Source organism: Nomascus leucogenys, chromosome 2 (assembly GCF_006542625.1).
Source record: "Nomascus leucogenys isolate Asia chromosome 2, Asia_NLE_v1, whole genome shotgun sequence".
NCBI lineage: Eukaryota > Metazoa > Chordata > Mammalia > Primates > Hylobatidae > Nomascus > Nomascus leucogenys.
The window spans coordinates 120,759,249-120,786,134 of record NC_044382.1 but is presented as its reverse complement, the minus strand read 5'-3'; the positions used below and the strand labels follow the sequence as shown (position 1 = coordinate 120,786,134).

The following is a 26,886-nucleotide window of genomic DNA, read 5'->3' as shown; positions in this document are numbered from 1 at the left end:
AAATTCATGACTGGACTGATACAATTAAAAACTGGTTGCTCTAAGAAAAATCAGGATGTTTCATGGTAATGCAAAGATGATGAACATGTCCTTCCACAATTTTCTTGGTGCCTGTTAGAAAACAGTGGTCTAAACAGACCAAAGTATTGCCCAATAGGGTAAAATTACTGATAGTAGAGCACCAACAGACTCAGGTGACATTCAACAGAATCCTTAATTTAGACTCTTATGAACAAAAGAAAGACTGATAATTTTAAAAAGTATATTGCTTTTATTTGGTTTAGATAGTCACCATTAGCATGAAATGCCTTGTTCTAAAATAAACATCACAGGCTCAACAAGAATATTCTATTGGTGTTTCACAAAATTTCCTGAACGTAAGGAGCAGCCAGGCCACTTATCACATTGATTCCTAGGCCCTTCCCCTGGAGATTCTATTTGCTACGGGGCCAGAAAATCCACAGTTTGATGACTGCCTCTGGGTGATCATTATGATTTAGATATTTTGTGAAACACTAATGCGAATAAACTGTGAGTTCCTTGAAAGCCAGAACCAGGTCTTAATCATTATAAAAATCTAGTGCCTAGCACAGTTTCTGGGGTAGATTTGGGAATCAATAAACATACATCATGGAAATTATATTCTAAAACTTCTAATACTAATAAGTGCAAACTTAAATGACTGATAGCTGTAGAATCTTCATATATGTACAAATGACCATCCCAGCTGACTGAACTAAGGAATTCCTCTTCACCTATTTGGGATTTCTTTTCTCCTTATCCCTTACTGCCAAAACCTTGTGCTGTCTTATACTATTATCTCCCCGCAATCCACAAACCCTAATCCTCCTTTTGCCCAGTGCAAATCTGGAGGTGAGGAGTGAGAAGAAGGTAATCCCCTGTGGCTATGTCCCCAGCAGTCACACCCCCAGAGGCCCCATCCTGCTCCTCACCTGAAAGCCCCTGCCCTAGCTCCTGTGATGAAATGCCCCGGGTAGCCTTCCTACCTGAAGAAGGAAGAGGAACAAATACTGAGTCTAGGTTTTATTTTGAAATCCAGATGATTAATGTCTCAGTCCTAGTCTACAATCCATTGGAACACAGGAACATTTACAGAATAACTTTTGAGGTATCTTAAAATTGAATGTTTTTCTGTTTATTCATTATTTTTTATCCCCTTCCTGTTATGATTAGCATTTCAAAAAATTTAAAATGTTCACAAATGCTGAGATTGTATTAAGGAGGGGAGAATTCATAAGATTAACTGAGAATCCACAGGAGACCAGGGGGAGGAAAGAGAATCAGGTAGGCCAATTGCTAGGCCACTAGGAAGGAAAGCATGGCCAGAGGGCAGGCCTGAATCTTAAGGTGCAGAGCCTCCCAAAGTGATGACTCTGAAAGAGACAATACTTTTGGCTGTTCAGGTTCTCTGTGTTAAGAGTCTCATGACTTCATCACTTTTAAGATAAATGACGAATGAAACGATGAGGGGGTAGGAATATAAAGTGGGGACTGGAACATAATGTAACATAAACGGCACAAAAAGCAAGGGCACAATTACAGTAAAATGGGAATTATGTGTATGGTTCTTGCTTGTGGCATGACTAGAGAGATCCAGTTCACATGAGATGGTTCAGCATGATGCAATTTATAAATACCACATGTACAAAATGAACCTAGAAATCAAAGAACAACCATTACATAAAAAATGGAGTGCACTGCTGGTTATATAAGGTTTAGTGTGTGAAAATACATACCTAAAGGAGTAATCATTTCAAAGTTATAATGAAATGTTTCTGACTTAAAGCATAATACTTTTCTATATTAACCAATTTCAAAGATACCAGGCTGCTTATGATGAAAATCCTGTAAAGTACCAATAACCATGAAGATAAATAACAATCTTAATAATTCCCTCTGATGCTCATCAAAAGTGACTGAATTCAATTACAATACAGTAGCTCCACATTTCAAAATAATTCAAATTACCATCCTCATCAGCTGGCACATATAGAGTCTACTTTGGCAAAAGGGACAAAGAGTGACCCATTTTTTCATTTTTTTTCAAACTCTGGCTTCGATTTTGAAAAAGTTAGCTTATGACAGGGTAGCTGTTTCTGTGAGTCAGGATCCTTTCTCTGCTGGAAACCAGGGTACAATTTTTTGCTACACAGAGGAAGCAGCTGATAACAGAAGTTGGTGGCCTTATATCCTAATTCATCAATGATTAAAAATCTTTATTTACTATACTGAATTTCTATCATGATTTAAAAATCCATCAGTAATTGTCTATGTCATTAAAAAACATTTTTGTCTTACCTAGTTCATTCATTGCATGTCTATGCTCTTCATCAAATGAAAGTTTCATTAGAACACACACAGCAGGACAGATCTGATGTTCAACAGGAGCTGGCACTGAAAAATAAAATCAACATAAACCATAATGCTTTGTTATTTGAAGAGCAATGATGTTTACTGTACTTTAAAAATATGCAGGGATCACTAATATACCCCTAATCCATGGAATTCTAGTGGATCAACAAATATTTGCTGAAAGGATGAATAAAAACTACAAATGTGGAACAAAAAATAGGAATAAAGGGATTTGTTTCCATAAAAATGTTTACCACTCATCTGCCCTTGACTAAGTCTCTTAGAATAAGTCTTGGAGGTTTATGCTATTACTCATATAGCTAATAATTTAAAATTATGTTGAGTATACAAAATAATAAAAACATTTTCGTATAAAATGGTTTAATTTTGTTTATAATTTCTTTCTTTAAAAATAAAAAACAAAAAACAAAACAGGGTCTTGCTCTGTTGCCCAGGCTCGAGTGGAATGATCATAGCTTTCACTGCAGCCTTGTATTCCTGGGCTCAAGTGACCTTCCTGCCTCAGCCTCCAGAGCAGCTAGGACTACAGGCATACCCCACAACCCCTAGTTAATTTTTAAAATTTTTGTAGAGATAGGGTCTTGCTATGTTGCCCTGGGTAGTCTCAAACTCCTGGCCTCAAGTGCCGTTCCTGCCCGGGCTTCCCAAAGTGCTAGAATTATAGGCACAAACCACTGTGCTTAGCCCAGTTTATAATTTCTATTTAAACTACTATCATGAGTGTGGGTTAAAAGCACATGGTGCTAGCTGCAGTGGCTCACACCAGTAATCCCAGCACTCCGGGAGGCTGAAGTGAGCAGATCCTTGAGCCCAAGGAGTTCAAGACCAGCCTGTGAAATATGGCAAAACCCCGCCTCTTAAAAAAAAAAAAAATTAGTCAGTTGTGGTGGCACATGCTTGTAGTCGCAGATACTCTCAGGAGGCTGAGGTAGGAGGAGTGCTTGAGCCTGGGAGGCTGAGGCTGCAGTGAACCGTGATCACACCACTGCATTACAGTCTGGGCGCTTGTGTGAGACCGTGTCTCAATACAAACAGAAAAAAAAGCAAGTGGCTATGTACAAATGTGATCTCTAATAAAAAAAAGTTAGACAGATATACTAGATAGTAAATTATCTAGAATTTTTTCTAGATACCTAGTATATAGTAAATATACTAGAAATTTTTAAAAAGGGTGTCCAAGAAAATGTACCTCCATATTCAATACTGTGCACAAGGTTTCAAAACTCATTTGACATAATTTTTTTAAAAACTTCTCAAAAGAAATATCATTTTATTCTATTTAATTTTTTGAGAACAAATATCAAGAGTACAAAATGTGGGTCATTATGTAATTGTGGATAGCCAGAGAAACAATCCAGGAAGGCAATGTTCTCCCAGTAAAATCTTACTAGTTCTCCTCACCCCAGGACAAATAGATATGAAAGGCAATCCCTTTTTTCTTATGTTTTTTAAATTTTTAAAAAATGAGATAGTGTCTCACTATGCTCCCCAGCTGGTCTTAAACTCCTGGGCTCAAGCAATCCTCCTGTCTCAGCCTCCCAAAGTGCTGCAATTACAGGCATGAACCACCACACCTGGCCTTTCTTATTCTTGAACATTTTTAGATTTCAAAGAAATTCACCTTCATACCTAAGCTTAAAAATACCTGCTATAGGTCCATAAGTCATGTTTGTATCATCTCCTCTTCACATCAATAGGCTGATAACAGTAGAATCAACTACTTGTAGTGCATGTTGTGTGTGTGTGTGTGTGTGTGTGTGTGTGTGTGTGTGTGTGTGTGTGTGTCAGTTCTTATCAGGTGAAAGGAAGGTCTTACCTTACATACTGCTTTTGGTTCTTGGCTACAGGAATGAAATAAGTTATAGCCCCACAGGTCCTAACTCCCATGCTGCTCCTGAGGGAGTGGGGCTGGGGTCTAAGGGTCCCTTCCTGAGTGAAGAGCTGGGTGGATTATCACTCCCAGCAACTGGGGTCCACTGTCTACAGCTGGATAGTACAGTAGGAAGAGCACCGAGCTGAGAGTCAGGAGATCTGGGCTCTGTTCCTGGGTCTACCACTTACTAGGTGTGAGGCCACAGTTAAGTCCTTTAGCTCTTCTGAGCCTCAGTTTTTTTCATCTGTAAAATGGAGATGATAATACCTTCCCTTCCTACTTCACTAGGTTGATGTGAGGAGCAAACAACATAACAGATGTAACGCTGCTCTGTGTCCCCTGAATATAATGACATGCAAATGTAAAAGATTATGGTTTGGACACTAATGGCTAAAGGAACTTACGTAAAATCACTTTCATCTATGAAATGAGCTTCAGCTATGAAGTGAAAGATGGGCAACATAATTGCTCAAGTTCTTCCTAGCTCTACTAAGGCCCTACTATGCTATGACTGTATAAATTTCTCTTGACTTACTGTTCTTATAGTAGTGCACATAACATTTTCCTTTGCTAAATTCTTCTAGGGAAATAAAGACCTAATCTTTAAATATGAGTAGCACAAATGGCTGATATGAATTTCCTCCTCTTAGTCATAAAGACAGCATATTAACTAAAAATGTTTTCTATTTAAAAATTTCACATTTGCTTTGAAACATGCACTACAATGTACTATAGAGAACATACTTGGATTTTTGTCCTGGTCCATGCCTTGTTCATGAGCTTCCTGCCACTCCCAACAGGTTTCACAGTAAGCGCGTATCTGTTCCAAAAGATGAAGGACTCGGATTTCACGCCTGCCTCTCTTGTCATCAGGCTGTGAGTGAATGATGTTGTGGAGTGCTGCACTGGCCCTGGCCCGAGCCTCTTTACTGCCCCGGGAATTTCCCAACAATACAGAGTCTTTGTCATTGCCATGTAAAAGCTGGATGAGGAGAGGAAGACATCCAGACTGTCGCATGGATATACAGCTGTCTTGGGAGCTAGACATAGCTAGCAAAGTTCGCGACATATCATCCTTATCATGAGTACCAAGCATTGACAACAATGAATACACCATTTCCACCTGTGGGCCAAATGAGTTTAGAAACAAAATTATGACTTTAATATCCAAAAGCCAAAAACCAATTAAGTGATGAATGGGATATTTACTATAACTCTAAAAAAACAAAACAACCCTCCCCACCCACTGCCAAAAAAAAAAAAAAACCCAAAAACCTTTCCAGGATTAAGTAATCAGTGTTATTTAAAAATCTATGTATCATCACCAATTTGTTTATGTGAGTAAATAGTATGAGTGGTAATATACAGTATTAAAAGAAAAAGTAGGTTTTTGCACACTCACTAACAAACTGTTGGTGCTGTTTGCCTATATCAGTTGGTGCTAATCCACTGACTATAATCAGTGAAAAACAACGGATTTCACACACATAGAGAATGTAGTTTATCTAAATTCTTTACATAATTTAAAACTTTATCTTACTTCTTTTAATCTATACCTATAAGCAATAAATAGAAAATATTTCTGCAACAAATGTAAGTACTAATTCTCAGCAATCATTAATTCTCATCAGATGATAATATTGTTAAAATTATATGATTATAAATTTAAAAACATTTTGTCATAAAAAAGAAAATGCCATGATCATACAGAGTGAGAGCCAGGATTTGTAGTCAGTTTTTTAAAAAGCAACTGGTAAGTACTAATTACTCTCTGACAATAAATTCTAAGTATTTACTTAGAAGCAGATTAGAAACAGGAAAATGGCACCCAGTTATCCCGGACCATGGTCCACTCATTTTAACGCTAGAGGGTGTTATATAAAAGTAGAGGCTATTATATAAAGAATGCATCATCTCTATGAGTCAATGGTTCTCAATTGGGGGCAATTTTGCCCCCATCAGGACACATTTGACAGCATCTTGGAGACATTTTTGGTTGTCACAATTGTAGGATGGGTATTTTAGGGGGATCCAGTGGGTAGAGACCAGGGACGTTACTATACATTCTACAATGCAACAAGGAATTATCCAGCCAATAGTGCTGAGGTTTAGAAATGCTGCTTTAAATGTGTAAATACACACATACCTTTAGATATGAAAGTTTTAGGAAGGCAGTATAAGACTGTGGATAAATGGGTTTTCACCGGAGCTAGGTTCAAATTTTGGCTCTACATCTTAGGAGCAAGCTGTGATGCTATTATAGTTAAGCTATTTGATTTCTCTGAGCCTCAGTTTTCTGAGCTGCAAAATGGAGAAATTTACCTACCTAATAAGATTTTCTCCATTAAGATGAAAAAAATAATACATGTATAGGACAGTAGCTAGCATTCAAAATACATACTAGGGTCTTAATATTATCATGCATAAATCACTTCAAAAAGAAATAGTATTCTAATTGCCAGTTTTCACACAAAAGTACTCTTGAATATTCAAGATTTTCTTTATAGTAAAAACTACATGTTGAGGTTAGACAGATCTGGAATTAAATTTCCATGTCTAAAACTTTTTTTGCTTCAGTTTTCTCATGTAGAGAAATATGAATACTTCATAGAATTTTAGAGGGGACCAGAGATAAGGTACATACAACTCCTGGCACAGTGATTGGCATATAACAGGTCCCAAGAAGTATAAACAGGATTAAGCCTCATAGTGAGAATATCATTGATTATTCTAAAATCATTACTTAAATCAACATTAGTTATTTCAGTAATACATTTCTCAAGAGCTATTATATTATTTACAGTAAAGAAAGAGTATATAGAGTATGCTGTGAAAACAATTAATGGAATTCGAGTTAATTGAAAATATGTTGTTTAGTAATATTAGAATTTCATTTCATCTTAGTGAATATTAAAATCTCTGATGGGCTGGGTGCGGTTGCTCACGCCTGTAATCCCAGCACTTTGGGAGGCAGAGATGGGCGCATCACCTGAGGTCAGGACTTTGAGACCAGCCTGGCCAACATGGCGAAACCCCATCTCTACTAAAAATACAAAAAATTAGCCGGGTGTGGTGGCATGTACCTGTAATCCCAGCTACTTGGGAGGCTGAGGCAGGAGAGTTGCTTGAACCCAGGCGGTGGAGGTTGCAGTGAGCCAAGATTGTGCCACTGCACTCCAGCCTGGGCAACAGAGCAAGACTCCGTCTCAAAAAAATAAATAAATAAAATAAATAAAAATAAAATAAAATCTCTGACTTTAATAAAGTAATTATATTTTCCTCTTCTTTTTTTTTTTTTTTTGAAATGGAGTTTTGCTCTCGTTGCCCAGGCTCGAGTGCAATGGCACAATCTCGGCTCACTGCAACCTCCACCTCCCAGGTTCAAGCAATTCTCCTGCCTCAGCCTCCTGAGTAGCTGGGATTACAGCCATGTGCCACCACACCTGGCTAATTTTGTATTTTTAGTAGAGACGGGTTTCACCATGTTAGTCAGGTTAGTTTTGAACTCCTGGCCTCAAGTGATCCACCCACCTCTGCCTCCCAAATTTCTGGGATTACAGGCGTGAGCCACCACATCCGGCCTAAAGTAACTATTTTCTTTTCAAACATTATTCCCAAATCCTAAAATATTTGCTAACATCTAAGAAAGATACTCTAAGAAAGCTCACTTATCAGCATGAAATAACACTCAACTTCCATAATTTTTCCATTCACCTCAATACATATTTACTCATGCGGAGGCACCGTGTTAGACACAGCAAAAGATAAGTAAAAAAACATTTCTTGATTTCCAAAAGACAGGTTCATACAAATTGTTAGTGATTCAAATGAGGCAGATGGATCACATGGGGAGGTAAGAGGACCTTGGGAATCAGAAAATGTTTTGTTAAAAAGCAAAGCCCAAGAAGAGTTTTGAAGGCTGGCTAGGATTCTGACAGACATTTATGGTGGTCCCCACCAATGTAGGCAAGGAAGGGAGGCAGAAAGTCACAGAGAGTGTTCAGGAAGAAGGAAGTGAGCCAGTTTGGCTGGAACTCAGTACTCTTGCAGAAAAGTGGACGTAAAGACTGAAAAAGAATTAAAAATTAGCTAGTCTGGCACTTTTTATAATCCTGATTTTTCCTTTGTTTATGCTACTTTGTATAAAAATATGTCATTTCTTTAAGAGACTGTGAATCAGAATTCTCCACTAGAAAGTGGTGTAATTTAAGCTCACTGCAACCTCTGCCTCCTGGGTTCAAACTGTTCTCATGCCTCAGCCTCCTGAGTAGCTGGGACCACAGGTGTGTGCCGCCACGCTCGCTAATTTTTGTATTTTTAGTAGAGACGGGGTTTTGCCACGTTGCCCAGGCTGGTCTTGAACTCTTGGCCTCAAGTGATCCACCTGCCTTGGCCTCCCAAAATGCTGGGATTACAGGTGTGAGCCACTGCGCCTGGCCAAGAATGTCTTAGCAAAGTATTCATAGCATTAGTGACCAGGGTTTGTAATCTTCTGTTACCTTGGTTCCCAGATGACTTGTCAGCCTTCGAGGTGCAGAGTGTGTGCTACTAGAACTCAAAACACTGGCTGTTTCGTGGTCCACTCGTGTAGCTGAACCCTAAAAATTAAGCAAATTATAGATAGTATAATTTAGACTACAGGTAAATACAGATAACATCATGGTAAGGTACTCCAAATGAAGTGTCTTTATGGTAAACAATTAAATACATCATAAAAAGTATGACCATTACAACTGTTTAAAATATTTTTTACCTATAAGCTTACTAAGTATATTTTAGAGAAAAACTAAAGAAAAGAGAGTTTCTTGCATATGAACATTAAACTGCAGAATGGACTTAACCAAAGACTGAAGAAATTCTAGGGTAGTAATTTTTCATAGATCTAAATAAATAAAACCACATTCAGATAAGTTCACTGATGAAAAGCAATGAAGGAATGTTCAAATTCTGAAATGCTCCAAATTGCCAGAAAACTAAGTATGAATTTGCTATAGTCCAAGTTCTCTAAGATCTCACAGTTTAGAAAGGTCTGTTTGAAACTTTTACCAGAGAAAGACATGAAAAAATAAATGACTGCAGTGCAATATAATATAAACACCGCAGTAGAAGAATGAACGAAATACTGAGGGAAAACAGGAAGAAAGAAATTACTGCGTATGAACTATTAGAGGCTATATAAAATCAGTAACATTTAAGGTAGGCATTTTGTGACAGGAGACTGAAGGAGGAGACTGTGCAAAGGTACAAATACAGAGAGCGTGGAGTGTTCCAATGTAATGTGGACAGAACACAAGGTACTGTATGGTTGGAGATAAAGGTTGGGTTAAATCATTAAGTATCTCATGTCATTTCAAAGATGTTGCTGTCAAGCTGTGGTGTCACTGGACTTCAGGCAGGAGAATGGTACAATCAGAATTATGTCTTAAAAATAGCATGGAGTGATCACAGGTAGGAAATGATGGAGAGAGTATTTTCAGTAGTTGAGTGGTTCTGAGGGCACAAACAAAGGCAGTGAGAATAGAGAAGTGGGATGCTCTTGAAGGATATTCAAATTAATTGGCTTGAATTGAAGGTCAAATTAATTGGCTTGAATAACTTGACTGGATGTGAGTAAAGAGAGGTTCGGAGTCAAGGACAACTTGGAGGTGTCAAGCTTGGATAAATGGGTAAGTAATGATGCTAGTAATGGATATTGGAAACCCAGAAATAAATGATGGCTTTCATTGGGAAACTGAGCTCACTTTTGAATCTGACATCCAGTAAGAATGCCCATTGGGCATCTGAAAACAAAGGATGCAACTCTGGACAGGAGTTGGGGTTGCAGATAAATATCTGGGACCTATCAAAATATAGGCCATAGCTAAATCCATTCATTAATAATTAAGGAAATGACTGTAAGAATAGTGTCAGCAATATTTGCAGGCACTCTTTTGCAGTTCTCAACCTTGCAGAATGAAAAGCTAAAATGTAAGTTATTTGAGGACAGAAACTTTATTCTGTTCACTGCTGCATTCTTAGTACCAACGGTGGTCTTAGGCTTAGTAGGTATCCACAAAATATTTGTTGAGTTATAAATAAATGAGGAGCTATTAGTAAAATCCATAAGAATATCAAGATGCAGGACATCATTTGAATTGTCTTTCAGATATACATGCTCTGGCTAATTGGAGAAGGGAAAGAGAAAACCACAATGGGAGTAATAGGTTTTGAGGACTGTGAGATGGCACCTCCTACTCTAGAAGGTACAAGGGGTAGAATTTTGGAATCAACACACCTTATAATTTCCTTTTGTGCATAAATTTCACTTTTGGTGATTTTTTTTATTTTTCTTTTTTTTTTTTTTTAGAGACGAGGTTTCACTATGTTGCACAGGCTGGCTTTGAACTCTTAGGCTCAAGTGATCCTCTCACCTCAGCCTCCAGAGAAGCCAGGACCACAGGCACAAGCCAATGAGCCTAGCTACAGCGACTTATTAGAAACTTTTCTTCCCTGTTAGCTAGCAACGTAAACTGTTTGCCAGTTAACTTCCACTTTGGTAGACAACATAGAAAACTGTTAACAATGCATTCCTAAGTGATTCGTCAGGATTGTAATCAAGTAATAATTAAGTGCTCATACAGAGATTTCTGAATTCGTCATAAATTCCTTGTTCAAATTTGTTATAAATTTGTTATAAAGTCCTTAAATAGGTAATACTCCAAAGTTAATTTTTATGAGGGCTGCTTAGAACTTCTGTATAAGTCATGTTATAAGCCAAGGTGAGGTTTTCCTGACTAGTGCAGAAAACTATTTTAGATCATCATTCACAGTAATTAGCTATTTTAGATCAGCATTTTTAAGAGAAAACTACATTTGTCAAAACTCATTCAACTGTACACTTAAAATGGGTACATTTTATCACATACTAATCTTTCTTCAATAAAAGTGATCTTTAAAAAATCCTAACTTGAGAGGTTTTAAAAAATGTGTCCCCATATAAAGGCAAGATAATCCACTTATTCATACTCACATAGGGAAGTCTGGGGTTGGACTGAGAATACTAGTTCAGAGTCCAGAGTTGCTCCCCTTTCCAGTCTCTACTTCCTTTGTGGGTCTGGACTCTTTATGCTGACTAGTCCTTCAGGGACACTTCTAGGACAAAACTAATTAGTAATCCTCCTTAGGGAAGGGAAAAGAGGCATCAAGGAAAGACTCATCTTACATCTGTTTCCACTGCCACCAGCTATTGACTGCTTCTGGAATGGTCTTTAAATCCACATGCAACCAAGCAACAAATATTGCCTGAGCCCCTGCTACTTTCCAGGTAGTATGCTAGTCACCAGGGATATAACTGAATAAGACATTCTCACCCACACTACATACAGAATCTAGATGAGGAGCTGAACATGAAAATACGTGTGGGTAAGTGCTTTGACAGAAACTATATGAACACACAGGAAGACACAGAATTCAGTCTTGGTTCCTGAAAAAGTGGCATCTGAATTTGGACTTGAACCATGATGAGTAACTTAGTTAATAAAAAGAATGAGGGGGATTAGCCACAGGGCAGCCCAGGCAAAGGCACAGGCATAAGCAAGGGTCAGAAAGAATATGGTATAGTTGTGTTTGTGTGTGTGGAGAGGAAGGGGAGGCAGAACTACAAATAAATCTGAACATAAGGAGCTCACTCGGGTTGTAACTAATAAAGGATAGATCTGAGGGACTGAGACTCAGGCTAAGGAGGATAGCTGGGGCTTTTTTAGTAAATTCAGACAAGGAACCTTTTTCTTGGTCTATAGAAGGGAAATGAGTCTTTGTCCTGAAGCAAACACACCATCTTTGAAGATGTCTAAATATTTTTACTGTTTGTAGGTAGCCTCTAAGATAGATCTTCGCCTCCTGGTATTCACGCCTTTTTGTAATCCCTTCCTCTTTAGTCTTGGCTAGATTTAGTGACTTGCTGCTAGTGAATAAAATGCTATAGAGGTGAAGAGAAGCACTCTCAAGATAACGTTACAAAGACGTGGCTTCCATCTTGGGCACCTCTCTTGTTCCCTCTGGGGGAAGCCAGTTACTATGCTGTGAATTGCTGTGGTGAGGCCCATGCAACAAGGAACTGACGTCTCTCTGGCTGACATCCAATGAGGATCTGAGGCCTTCAAAAGCCATAAGTGAGCTTAGAAGCGGATCCTCCCCTGGTTATGCCCTCAGATGACTGCAACCCCAGGCAATACCCTGAAGTCTTGTGGGAGACCCTGAACAAGAGACAGGCAGCTCAGCTGCACCAGGATTTCTGATCCATAGAAGCAAATATAAATGTCTACTAATGCTGTTAAGTTTTGGGGGCAATTTGTTATGCAGCAATAGCTAACTAATGTACTACTTCAAACAAAAGAAAACAGGAGGTTTAATTAGGAAACAAGGGAAAACCTGTTTCCACAATAAAACATGTTTCTGACATTCATTTCAGTGTACACAACAAATCTTTTCTAAGCTTCAGTCTTAGAAATCCAGGAGTTATCTTCCCACATAGCTCCTGGATTTTGAGACACTCCTCATTCCCCAATCTGTCTCAGTAGAAATTTAGATGTATTTATTATTAGGAGATAACAAGAGGTACACATACTCGTACTCTCTCTGAGCCTAGAACTTGGTCCATGAGAGTCTTTCTTGGGCGTTTTATTGAGGCTAGACCTGAGCCAACTTCTTTCAGAGTGACTACAGTCTCCCTATCCACAAGGAATGGTTAATAACTTCCTAAGAATTGTTTCCCACCCAACTCATAACTAAATTCTGAAGAAACTTGAGTGTGATGAACTTCCTCACAACCTCAAGACCTGCTAAGTCAGTCATGATTGCACATCCCTTGAATCAGTTTTGCTCACTGTCCAAAGATAGAAGCACTCGCTGTATGATTCCTGACTCTCAGTGTCAAAACGTGTGAGACCCTATTTCCCACTGTCCTTTTTCCTATCCAACTTTCCTGTAGCATCCACATTCAATGCTTTATAAATACCCATACATCCTCAATGTTTTACTTCATGCTCTTTTATTTCCTGGTCTTCAACTTTCTCTAAGACGTTGCTTTTGTGTGTGTGTGTGTGTGTGTGTGAGATGGAGTTTTGCTGTGTTGCCCAGGCTGGAGTGCAGTGGCATGATCTCAGCTCACTACCAACTCCGGCTCCCAGGTTCAAGTGATTCTCCTGCTTCAGCCTCCAGAGTAGCTGGGATTACAGGCATGTGCCACGACTCCAGGCTAAGTTTTGTATTTTTAGTCCAGACAGGGTTTCACCATGTTGGCCAGGCTGGTCTCAAACTCCTGACCGCAAGTAAGATATTGCTTCCTTGAAATGACTAGCAAATCCAGCATGTATTTCAGGTTGGATTTCTTGTGGTTATCACTTTCATAAATCTCTTGCTAGTTTTTAACAGTTTTGCCCTGCACTTATTCCACCCCATTTGTCTGGAAACATTGCAACCACAGATGAATCCAACTGTCTGTTTTCTCTACACCCTGACATGAAGTGCCAGGCAGCATTCGAGAAATTTGAGCATGTGAGAAACTTACGTCACTCTTTAGGATGCTGTCGATATACATTTATGGTCACCAATACACCTAGAGTCTCCGTGCTATAACTGCCATCTTTTTGTTTCCCTTGTCAGCTCTCTTTTCTTTGGCTATTTTTGATATGCCTCATTTTGTATCATATAAAACTGTGGCTCTTCTTCTCTTACTGCATAGAACTTTACCTTCTATTTTATAGAAAAAATAGAAGCCAACAGACAAAACTTCCTCAACTTCTTGCTAACCAGAACCTTAAAATTACCTGCATATATATCCATCGCCACCTTTTGCTGTGGCATCAGAGTTCCCCTCCTCCTATCTAAGGTCCATCCCTTTAGATGTGCTCTGGATCCTTTCTCTCCCCATTTCTCTTTGATCTTAGGGATCTTCAACTCTCTTTTCTACTGGCTCCTTCCCATCAGCATTCAAACATCCTAATCTTTTCTATCTTAAAAACAGAAATAAATTTTCTCTCAAACTTACAGTCTGTATCAGTTAATGATCTTTTCTCTCTTGGGCAGTTCACATCTAGACATCTTTACAGTTAGCTAAAATTGCTCTCTTCTACTTTTTTTTTGAGACGGAGTCTTGCTCTGTCACCAGGCTGGAGTGCAGTGGTAGGATCTCGGCTCACTACAACCTCTGCCTCCCGGGTTCAAGCAATTCTCCTGCCTCAGCCTCCCGAGTAGCTGGGATTACAGGCACGCGCTGCCATGCCCAGCTGATTTTTGTATTTTTAGTAGAGACAGGGTTTCACCAATGCCAGGATGGTCTTGATCTCCTGACCTCGTGATCTGCCCATCTCAGCCTCCCAAAGTGCTGGATTACAGGTGTGAGCCATCACGCCTGACCGCTCTCTTCTACTTTTTAACCTTCCATTTAACTTCAACTCACTCCAATATAATATAGTAGGAAAGAAGGCCCAAGGAAATTGCATTTGACAAGATCAGCAATGAACATTTTTTCTGGTGAAACCCAAGGTGATTTTTTAGTCCTCATGGCAGTGGTGGAAATTGTTAACTGTTCCCTCTTTGTTGGAACAATATTATTCTACTGCTTTGGAATTTTAGACTAGGTATTCATCTTCTCACTGTATACTCACTGGGGATGTAAAAATCTTTAACACCTTTACCAATTCTTTACCTTTCCTCTCAATTCCAAATCTAATAGCCTACCTCACATTTCTACTTTGTGTGTTTATTTTTTTGAGACAGGGTCTCACTCTGTTGCCTAGGCTGGAGTGCAGTGGCATGATCCCATCTTACTGCAGTCTTGACCTTCCAGGGTCAGCCACCTCAGCCTCCTAAGTAGCTGGGACCGCAGGCACATGCCACCACGCCTGACTAATTTTTTTTTTCTATGTATTTTTTTATAGCGACAGGGTCTCCTTATGTTGCTGAGACTGGTCTCAAACTCTTGGGTTCAAGTGATCCACGTGCCTTTTCTTCCCAAAGTGCTGGGATTACAGGCATGAGCTACTGCACCCAGGTGCATTTCTGCTTTGATGTCTCAGACCTAACATCCTTAAAGTTAAACTTAACATTTTTCCAAAATTAGACTCATTATTTTCTCTCACAAACCTCCTTCTCATCTAGCATTATTACTAAATTGCATCACTACCCTTCTAGCTGCCTAACAGAAACCTGGGAGTAATTCTTGACTTCTCCTTCCCCTTAAACACTCATATCCAATCCCTAAGCTTGACTGATTCTACTTCTTGAATATTCTCAGATACTGAAATCTACCAATTTATAGGATATACAGATGATAAAGAAACATGTTGAAGTATATAATGGAGAGTCATCAGCAAAATCTAGAGTATGGGACACTCTGTAAAAAAAACCTTTGGAAGCCAGGCATGATGGCTCACACCTGTAATCCCAGCAACTCAGGAGGCTGAGGCAGGAGGACTGCTTGAGATCAGTTTGAGTTCACGACCAGCCTGGGGAACAGAGGGAGGCCTAGGGCATGGTGGTGAGTGCCTACAGCACCAGCTACTCGAGAGGATCACTTAAGCCCAGGAGTTCAAGGCTGCAGTGAGCTGTGACTGTGCCACTGCACTCAAGCCCGGGCGACAGAGTGAGATCCTGACTGAAAAAACAAAAACAAAAACAAAACCCCAGAAAATCATAAAGAAAAAAGAAAAACAACTTTAGTTCTTCAATAACTAAATGGCCGTAAAACAAAAAGAAGGAACATAGAGATCAGAACAGACATCAGAGATATACTAATTTCTATTCAGGGACCTTATCTCTGGACCCTGAGGCAAATAAACTGTGAAAAAGACATTTATGAAACAACTGCAAGTTTGAATACTGACTGGATATATGATGCTATTAAACAATTACTGTTAGAGTCTTTGGAGATGTAATAATGCCACTGCAGTTATTTATTAATTTTTTTATTTTTTTTGAGACAGAGTCTCGCTCTTTTGCCCAGGCTGGAGTGCAGTGGTGCAATCTCGGCTCCCTGCAACCTCGGCCTCCTGGATTCAAGTGATTCTCCTGCCTCAGCTTCCCGAGTAGCTGGGACTACAGATGCGCGCCACCACACCCGGCTAATTTTTGTATTTTCAGTAGAGACAGGGTTTCACCATGTTGGCCAGGCTGGTCTCGAACTCCTGACCTCAAGTGATCCGCTCACCCTGGCCTCTGCAAATGCTGAGATTACAGGTGTGAGCCACCACACCTGGCCAGGTATGTATTTTTAATAAGTACTTTTATCTTCTGTAAATACACAGTGAAACAGGGAAGAAGTGATGATGATGCCTGGAATCTTCTTAAAAAATAAAATGGGAGGTTAACATGAATGGGTTACATGTGGATATGGATCACTATATTATTGTCTTTGTATATGTTTAAAATTTTCCATAAGAAAAACTTTTAAAAATCAGTGGCAGTAGAGTGGGTTTTTCTATCATTCCATCTTTTTCTCACTTTTAATTGAGCTTTATTATTATATACTGGCTATTACCAGAGACCCAGTTCTAAATTTCAAATAGAAAAGCTGAGGTTGCTTGAAAAAAAGAAAAAATAGTGAAAGAAAAATGGATTAAAAACTTCCATATCTATAAACCACATATAGATAGGAAAAGGTATCTCAAAAGCATTATTAAATGACAAGAGTAAGTTGTAGTATAGTATAAAAATATTGTTTATATAAAAATTATATATGGTTGATTCAAAAGTAACAATGTAACTTACAAAAAGAATAAAGGGTACTGGAAAAACTAATTTCTTAAATTCCCCAAATAACAAATTACAAAAACCCAGAATTCCCTAACACACAATTACCACAGTAAACTGTCAAATTCTAATTGCCATAGAAACACTCTGATATACAGAAGATATTTGGTCAAAACTTTCCACGGGCTGGGCATGGTGGTGCACGCCTGTAGTTCCAGCACTTTGGTTTTACCTTTTTTTTTTTTTCCTTGAGATAGAGTCTTGCTCTGTCACCCAGGCTAGAGTGCAGTGGCACAATCTCAACTCACTGCAAACTCAGCCTCCTAGGTTCAAGCGATTTTCCTACCTCAGCCTCCCAAGTAGCTGGGATTACAGACACACGCCACCACGCCTGGCTAATTTTTGTACTTTTAGTAGAGATGGGGTTTCACCATGTTGGCCAGGCTGGTCTCAAACTCCTGACCTCAAGTGATCCATTCATCTCAGCCTCCCAAAGTGCTGGGATTACATGTGTGAGCACCATGCCCAGTCAATCGTAGCACTTTGGGTGGCCAATGTTGGAGGATTGCTTGAGCTTCGGAATTCAAAACCAGCCCAGACAACATAGTGAGATCCTGTCTCTATAGAAAATTAAAAAATTAGCCAGGCGCAGTGGTGTGCACCTGTGGTCCCAGCTATCCAAGAATGACAGTGGAAGAATGGCTTGAGCCTGGGAGGCAGAGGTTGCAATGAGCCAAGATTGCACGACTGTACTCCAGTCAGAGTACAGTGACAGAGTGAGACCCTGTCTCAGTAAGTAAATAAATAAATAAATAAATAAAGTTGAGAACCAACTAATAAATTATACACATAGTTATATGCTAAGCAAGCAGGGATCTGGCCTGTATAATTTACTCCTAAGCTTTTCCTTCCATTTAACTTCCATGAGAGATTAAAAACAGATCAAGAAACCCTCTCTTTAGCAGGGATATTAGTTGGTCTTCCACACACCACATATTTATTGTTATCTACTATTTATCAGGGACTGAGGGTATGAAAATAACAAAACTAGATAGAATCCCTGCCTTTCTGGAGCTTACAGTCTAGTGGGGGAAACATAAATATTAATCAAGTCATCACACAAATTAATGTAAAACTGCAAATGTAGTAGTCTTCAAAGGAGAGGAACATGCTGTGACAGCCTATGATAGTGAGATTTGATCTATTTGAGCCTCTCTGAGAAACTGGTGCTTAAGCTCAGACACACATGAACTGGTGTTAACTGAGCAAAATGGGATGAAACAAGCACTATATGGAACAGGTATAGATGTGCACAAGCTGTGGTAGGAGAAGGCCCAGTAAATATGAGGTATTGAGAGAAGGCCAGCGTGGAGGTGTGAGAGCGAGATGTGACATAAGGCTAAGCCAGATTACCTGGGTCACAATAAATGGTTATCATTTTTCTAAGAATCAAGGGAAGCCAATGAAGCATTTTTCAAAGAGAATGACTGTGGGCAGGAAACCAGGTCAGAGAAGGGGTAGCATTCCCACGTGGTGGTGAAGAGAATTACTCTAGGACAAAACTTTGGCAGAGCATGCTACTGTGATCCTGAGAAAGTCAAAGAGACTGATTTTCCTTTTCAATTAGTGTCGGTGGCTTTTGTCTTTTGAGCAAACAATAAAACAAAACAAACTAATAAACCCCAAGAGGCGGTCATGTGTATAGATCCTACTTAGATGAAAGGACTTTTGGAATAACAAATCACAGTCCCACAGATACAGGCTGCACATCTACAACAGGATCTGGGAATAGCTGCAATATTGTTTTAAAACAGCGACTGAAAGTAAACAGATAGTATTAGCAGCATCAGTGTCATACAAACACCAACATGGTGGGCAAGTCTATGACTACTACTGCTAAACAAACATGCTTATGTTTACCCCTGAATCCATAGCACTATCAGAGTTCATTACTTAAAGGAGGAATGAATACCGGGCCCTGATTTACTATTTTCAATAGATCTTCTCCTCTGCCATCCCTATACTGACATAAATGACATGATGTATGTCATGGTAGGACTCTGAAGTAAGACAACCTAAACTACCATACAACGGAAATCAAGACAGTGCTTTCTTCTATTTTCCCAAAATGAAAATGGTTTTTAGTTGTTATAAATTACAGTAATACATGTTCATTACAAAAAATAAAACAATACACAAAAGAGTAAGTAAAACCCACAAAAATCCCACTGTTGATAACATTTTAAAGAACATTCTCCCACACATTTCTCTATGCATACACACACATTATACATATGTATAATGAGATCATACTTACTTGCTTTTAAGTTTTTTATTTTTTAGACAAAAAATAAAAAAAATAAAAAAATATTTTTTGCTTTGTTAGCCAGGCTGGAATACAGTGGCATGATCATAGCCCACTGCAGCCTTGACCTCCCAGGCTCAAGTGATCTTCCCATACGGCCTCCCAAGTAGCTGGGACTACCACACATGGATAATTCTTATTTTTTTTTCCAGAGGCGAGGTCTCCCTATGTTGCCCAGGCTGAACTCGAACTACTACCCTCAAGCAATCCTTCCCGCTTGGCCTCCCTAAGTGCTGGGATTATAGGCGTGAGCCACCACGCCCAGCATACTTGCTTTTTTTAACTTAAAAAACTTGTAATTGGCTGTGCGCGGTGGCTCACGCCTGTAATCCCAGCAATTTGGGAGGCCTAGGCGGGGGGATCACGAGGTCAAGAGTTGAGACTATCCTGGCCAACACAGTGAAATCCCGTATCTACTAAAAATACAAAAATTAGCTTGGTGTGGTGGCACGCACCTGTAGTCCCAGCTACTCAGGAGGCTGAGGCAGAAGAATTGCTTGAACCTAGGAGGTGGAGGTTGCAGTGAGCTAAGATCCCACCATTGCACTCCAACCTGGTGACAGAGCAAGACTCTGTCTCAAAAAAAAAAAAAAGTTATAATTACCTAAGTCAATAATATTTATTAATATTCAACATAAATGCTCTCTGCCAGGTACATATTAGTTGTTTGGCATACAGTGAGGAGCAGGTGTGGCTTAAAGGACTTTAAAAAGGAAGGAAGACAATTAAACCAATGATAAATTGTGCTAAGCACTATGAGAGCAGGAATACAGTGTATCAAATAGTACTTTATTTATTCCAGGTAGGTGGAGACAAGGAAAATGTCCAGGAAGAAGTGACATTTAAACAGCGGGGAAGGATGAGTAAAACATATAACATGAACTGAAGCAGAAGACAGTTTTAGGCCAAAGGAATGTCCTGTGGAAGGCCTGGACATCCTCAAGGAACTGAAGAAGTTGAAGTTGAGGGAGTCGTGAGAAATGGGGGCAAATATTGTGAGATACTCTTGGAAGAGTAATCAACATGAAGAATCTGGATTCTAATATACAGGAAGTGAGTAGCCACTGAAAGGTTTAAACAAATAAGTGATATAATCAGATTTGTGTTTTAGAAGAATAACTGATTATAATATGAAGGATATACTAGAAAAGGCAACACTGAAGGCTAAAAATTAGATCTTTACATAAACAGAGATGTAATTTATCATTTTTAATATTTGCATGGATGTACCATATAGGTTCCATGAGGCCAAGGACTGTCTGTCTTCTTCATTTATCAATTCTAGAGTCCAACACAGTATCTGGCATATAATACACATTCGTTAATTTAAAGATAATTACTAGCAGTTGTTAACAACAGAATCTGTTACCTTTTACTAAGCACTGACTATATGCCAGGGACTGTGTTAGGGGTATCTTGCATTTAACTCTCCCAACTGTTCAATGAGGTAGAGGTTTTATCATCATCTTATTTTACTAAAGCGGAAACACTAAAGCTCAGAGACTTTTTGTTACTAAGCTAGTTAGTGAGGGAGTGTGATTTCCCAGGTTTGGTGACTCCAGAGCCACTTAACTAATCTACAGCTGACTAATAATTTAACCAATTTATGATCAATGTCCATTTAGGTTCTTTCTAACTTTTTGCTATTGTTAATATTATGATGAATCTCTTCAAACATGTCTGATCACTCTTGACTGATTATCTCATTAGCATAAAATCTTAGATGTTGTAATAATGAGCTTCACAACAGGCACATTATATATAATGTTAGATGCATTTGACAAAATTGCTCTCCAGAAAGGCTGTTTCATGTCATACAATTAAAAGCAATATATGAGAATGCCTGTTTGCTCACCATTACTAATACTGAGTGTTATTGATCTTTGCCAACTCAATGGCCCCCTCCATGAAATCTGACTTTAGTTTTAATTTGTATTTATATATCATGATTAGTAAAGCTGATCATCTTTCCATGTTTACAAGTCATTTTAATTTCTTCTTTTATTTCCTGTTCCTGTCCTTTGCCCATTTTAATTTTATTTTTAAAATTATTATTTATTTTTTTACTTCTACGATGGCTTGGAACCATTTTAAGATACTCTTTAAATAGTTGGTATATAAATACTGTTTTTTGCGTCTTGTATTTTAACTTTTTACATGTCATAAATGTTTGCAAATAATGTGATCTTGGTTGTTTGTTTTGGAATCTCACTATGATTTCCTGACATACTGAAGTCTCATGCTGTAATGTGAAATCTATCAATCCTTTCTTTATGGGTCTCCCACCTACATCATGATTATAAAAATGCTACCCACATTTTCTTCTAATCTTTTTATATTTCTAATGGTTTCCATTTTGACATTAAATCTAATCTACTTAGAATTTATTTTGATGTAGTAAGTGTAATATGGATCCAATTTATCATAGCCAGCTTACTGGATAGGTAAGGTTTCCAAAGTACATAATAATTGGAAGATGACCCAAAGCACTAAGAGTAGGTCTCTTCCTTTGGAAATATTTTTTTCTGTCATATACGACTGAATTTTTCTTCCTTCTACATATGTGTAGGAATATATAAATGTCCCAACTAATTCCCTAAACAAAAGACAGATAAATAACTCAAATGTGCTGTTTAAATGTGATTGCCTTTGTCCTAATTTACCGCTTGTTTTCCAATATAATGCTAACTAGTAATACTGAATGAAGTTATGTTTGTTTTAACTCAGTAAAATAAATTTAAATACTTAATAAGACATTTTAAGCTTTACATTTTAATGAATAGAAGCATATTCTTAAACACAATACTATCAAAAGTAACCTAGAGAGACTAAGAAAATTTTCTGAATCAACAGTAGAAAAATTACCTTTAAGAACAATGTAGTGAAATTCTGTTTTTAAAAAGTCATTCATTTACACTATAAAAATATTCATTGAAGAAAATTTGGAGAATACAGAACACCCTAAAGAAAAATTCTGTCCTATTGCACTGTATTTCAGTAAAAATCTAATAGACAACTGATCGTAGCATAATAAGATAATAGTTCTGTACGTAAAAAAAAAAAAGTTTATTTTCATATTTTTGCTGAAAATGATGTGGTAATATTAAGCACAATTAGGCCATGTCTCCTTACTTTTTTGGGTGCATTACAATTATCTTTTTCAGTAAGACTTGGATTTCTAGATTTATATAATCTTTAAGTACAACAGGAAATAACAAAGCCTTTATAACTTAAAAAAAAACCCATAAAAATGTCTTTACATTGAATGTCTTAGTGAAAGAGCAAAACTATTCAAGGCAAGCAAAAATAACTAGGTCAAATCATATATATAATCAAAATGCAGCTTAGAGTTGTTAAAAAAAACTACTCACAATCATTTTAGACTAAAACATAAACACACAATCTATAGCTATAGAAATAGATCTAGAAAATCCTTACAGCATTATTGCTGATATAATAAAGAGAAATGACAGCATGTTGGTACTGAATGCTTCTGGAAATATGCATTCAGGACTAAGAAAATAGGTAAGATTTATAGATCATTCTTAGAACCATCTTGCTTCATACTTTTCTGATATTTAAATAACTTCAAAAAATGCGATAAAATAATTTATTTACCTGACCATTACCAGAAGTTGCCATGTTGATTTCTCCCACTCCTTGACCTTCATTCTGCCGCTCAGCATCATGTGAGCCGGTTTCATGCTTGCTCTGAGATGACCTCTGTTAACATGGAGTTAACATCAGTACATGCAGAAATGGTGTAGGCTTTCTTAGCCCATGGCTTTTTTTCTTTTTTGTTTTAAAGCTGTGAATGCATCAATTATACAGACTGATAAAGGCATGGAACTGCGTATTATACTTCATAACCTCCAGTATGATAGGCGGTCGACTATCTTGGTAAGGGGAAAGTGAAGTATGTCCCTCGAGCATTAGAGCTGCACAAGACAAAGGATTTTCTGAGACTCACAGGAATGCCATCCTCTACCAGCTGCGCTCACATTACTATCAGGAACATAACCCAAGTAGAACAAATAGCTATCTTTTCTGCAAGGTCACATGATTCTGACATTTAATGGAGCTGCAAATACAACAGTTAAACTATTACCTAAGCTTATAAATATGTTCTACTTAGGAATATTTATACATAGAATATATATATATGTATATCTTCTAATAAAAGTTAGGTAAAATAAAATGATAGGCTCTTAGATTCTGATATGAATAAAACCCAAAGCCTTCTCTAATGCAACCACCATCTGTTAACAGGAAATTAAAATGACAGATTACATCCAGTAAAAGCAGTCATTTCAAGATAGATTATCTCTAGTACAAAGCAGTCACTTTATAAAAATACCACCACAAAATTAAAGAAATAAAAGAATTTCTCACTGTCGTTTATAGAAACACCTACAGGCTTGTTCTAGGAAAACAATATCTAAAATAAAAATTATACATTAAAAATCTGACCTAACAGTGGATAATTAAATTACAAAACGATTCCTAACAGAATTTCTTTAAATATCAAGCTTTCCTAGATCATTTAAAAAATGTGACTTAAAAAATTAATTTATATGCAACATTCCCATCAATAAACTAGTATTAGTTATATGCTGGCAAAAGTGAGGTAGCACTCAGTAATCCAGAAATATAAGAATACTTAGTACCATCTGAAAATCATGCTATGGAATTCAATGAAATCCACAAGAATAGATATACATATACAAAGTCAACCTAGAGACAAAATGAATCTAAGACCACAAAGATTTGACACTAACGTAAGTGAAGATGTCAATATATTTAAAGAAAATTACTGACCATCTACCTTGTTAGTTACTTGCATTAGATGCTGGGGAATACAGTGCTAGCAAAACTAGACATTGTTCTATGCTCTCTTGGACCTTACAGTTTAGACAGGGACACTGTCAAATAATGACAGAAATAATAAAGGTAAAATTGACAAATGCCATGAAAGGATACAAGGTGCTGTAAGTATACATAACAGAGAGATATGATATAGTCTGGAGGTTTGGAAGAGCTCTCTTGGGAAGTGCTGTCTGAGTAAAGACTTGAAGAGTAAATAGGAGTTAACTAGGCAAAGGGGAGGAGTAGAGGATAAGTGTTCTGGGTAAAACAGATCATATGCAGAGGACCCAGGGTAGGAGGGAGTGTGGCTTGTTTTAGCATGTCAACGAATCATGGTGTGGATGAAGCACCAAAAATAAGGAGGAAAGAACAAAAAGAATATGATAAAAAAAAATCTGATTTTAATGCCTTTTTCTGTGATTCTTAGATGGCATTCTTGCCTTTTCTACTTGCAAGTTACAGTGAGGCCACTGCATGATTGCCCCCACATAATTAATACTAATATATTAACGGATAAAGTTGCAAGTAAATTTATTTTTTTAAAAAAATATTTTAAATGGTCTAAGTAGGGAGGAAACATAGGAAAGACCAGTTAGGAGGCTAATGTATTAATGTAAGTGTGAGACAGTGGCACTATGCGCTAGGGAAGCAGTGACAGAGATAAAAGAAGTGGAGACATAGAAGTAAATCTGATCGGGTTCGCTGACAGGATATGGGGAGTGGAGGAAGAGGTCTGGTGTCGAGTATTACTCCCATGTTCCTTAGCTCACACAATTCAATAATGACGGTGCTACTCCTCACAGAGATAGGTAATACTGAGGGAGGATGAAGGTTTTTTGTTGGAAGGTGGGGTAGTAAAGAGGGTTTAGGAGGAGCAGATCATTAATTATGTTTTGAATATGTTGAGTAATATTAAAATGCCCTTTTTTTTTTTTTCAGACAGATTCTCGCCCTGTTACCCAGGCTGGAGTGCAATGGTGCGATCTCGGCTCAAATGATTCTCCTGCCTCAGCCTCCCGAGCAGCTGGGATTACAGGCGCCCACCACCATGCCTAGTTAATTTTTGTATTTTTAGTAGAGATTGGGTTTCACTGTGTTGGCTAGGCTGATATCAAACTCCCGACCTCCTGATCCACCTCTGTTGGCCTTTTAAAGTGCTGGGATTACAGGCATGAGCCACCGCACCCTTATTAAAGTGCCTCTGACATGACTCAGTGAAGATGTAGAGCTGATACAGAGATTTCGTACAGAGCTCAGGGCTAGAAAAATAAATTTGACAGCCATCAGCATATATATGGTCAGTGAAACCCTAAGCATAAATGAGACCGCTTAGGAAGAGAAGATATAGAGAAAAGAAAAATAGGTCTTAGGAAATACCCTTAATTAATGTCCAGAGAAAGGAAGATGAGTCTATAAAGGCCAGAGAGGCTGGGCACAGTGGTTCAGGCCTGTAATCCTAGCCCTTAGGGAGGCTGAGGAGGGAGGATCTCGAGCCTAGGAGTTTGAGATTACAGTGAGCGATGACGGTGCCACTGCATTCTAGCCTGGGCGAGACTGAGGCCCTGTCTCAAAAAGCCAGACAAGTGGGAGAAACCAGAAATGTGACTGATGATGGTGATGGATGATGCATATGGTAACATTTAAAAAAACCCAACGTTTACTATGCACTAATCACTTAGCACTTATTATTTAATCCTCAAACTAACCCTATGAAGTATTATCCCCATTTGATTTATTTTTTGAGATGGAGTCTTGCTCTGTTGCCCAGGCTGGAGTGCAGTGGCACAATCTTAGCTCACTGCAACCTCCACCTCTCGGGTTCAAGCAATTCTTGTGCCTCAGCCTCCCGAGTAGGTGGGATTACAGGCGTCCACCACCATGCTTGGTTATTTTTTGTATTTTTAGTAGAGACACGGTTTCACCATGTTGGTTAGGTTGGTCGTGAACTCCTGACCTCAAGTCATCTGACCACCTCAGTTTCCCAAAGTGCTGGGATTACAGGCATGAGCCACAGCACCCGGCCATTATCCCCATTTTATAGATAAAGAGATGGAGGCATAGAGAACATAAGTAACTTGCTTTCAGTCACATAGCAAGTAAATGGCAGAGTCAGAGCTGGAATTCCAACCCAGGCAATTCCAACCCAAACTACCATTTAACATTTACTGTCTTCATTTTCTTTCCTCCTTCCTCTTTCCTAATTACTTCTTTTTATTCTTTCACTGATCCTAGGCTACAGGCCTGCCTGCACTCTCTGATACACTGAAGACAAAAGAAGTGGTTGCTCACTATTATGAAAGATTAATTCTAACTAGTTTCCTCATTTCCATAGTTGCTTTACAATTTCTCCAAGGTTTTCTACTCCAGGTGATAGAACTTGAAAAAAAATTTTGGTGAGGTATTTAAATATCACAAAATCCAACCATTTTAAGTGTTCAATTAAATGACTTTTAGATTTATCAAGCACAGCTGTAATCCAGTTTTAGAACATTTTCATAATTCCAATAAAATTCTTGCTGTCCATTTACAGTTAATCCTCATTTCCACTTATAGTCAGACACCCACTAATTTACTTTTTGTCTTGATAAATTTTGCCTTTTTTGGACATTTGATATAAATGGACTTCTGTCTCTGGCTTATTTTACTTAGCATGTTCTGG

General features: G+C 38.2%; 1 protein-coding gene across 8 annotated transcripts in view; it reads right to left on the bottom strand.

Moving 5' to 3' along the window:
• APC (APC regulator of WNT signaling pathway) overlaps window positions 1-26,886 on the bottom strand; it is a 139,511-nt gene that overhangs the window by 20,841 nt on the left and 91,784 nt on the right. For 5 of the 8 annotated variants that reach the window (XM_030817639.1, XM_012505383.1, XM_030817621.1 and 2 more), the window contains 4 exons: window positions 22,980-23,084; window positions 8,767-8,865; window positions 5,012-5,390; window positions 2,320-2,415 (listed from right to left, as the gene is read on the bottom strand). In XM_030817639.1, coding sequence (XP_030673499.1) covers window positions 2,320-2,415; window positions 5,012-5,390; window positions 8,767-8,865; window positions 22,980-23,084 — 679 coding nt within the window. Of the gene's footprint in view, window positions 1-953; window positions 1,008-2,319; window positions 2,416-5,011; window positions 5,391-8,766; window positions 8,866-22,979; window positions 23,085-26,886 lie in introns of all 8 variants that reach the window. The other 3 variants (XM_030817647.1, XM_030817655.1, XM_030817663.1) reach the window with 2 other exon arrangements.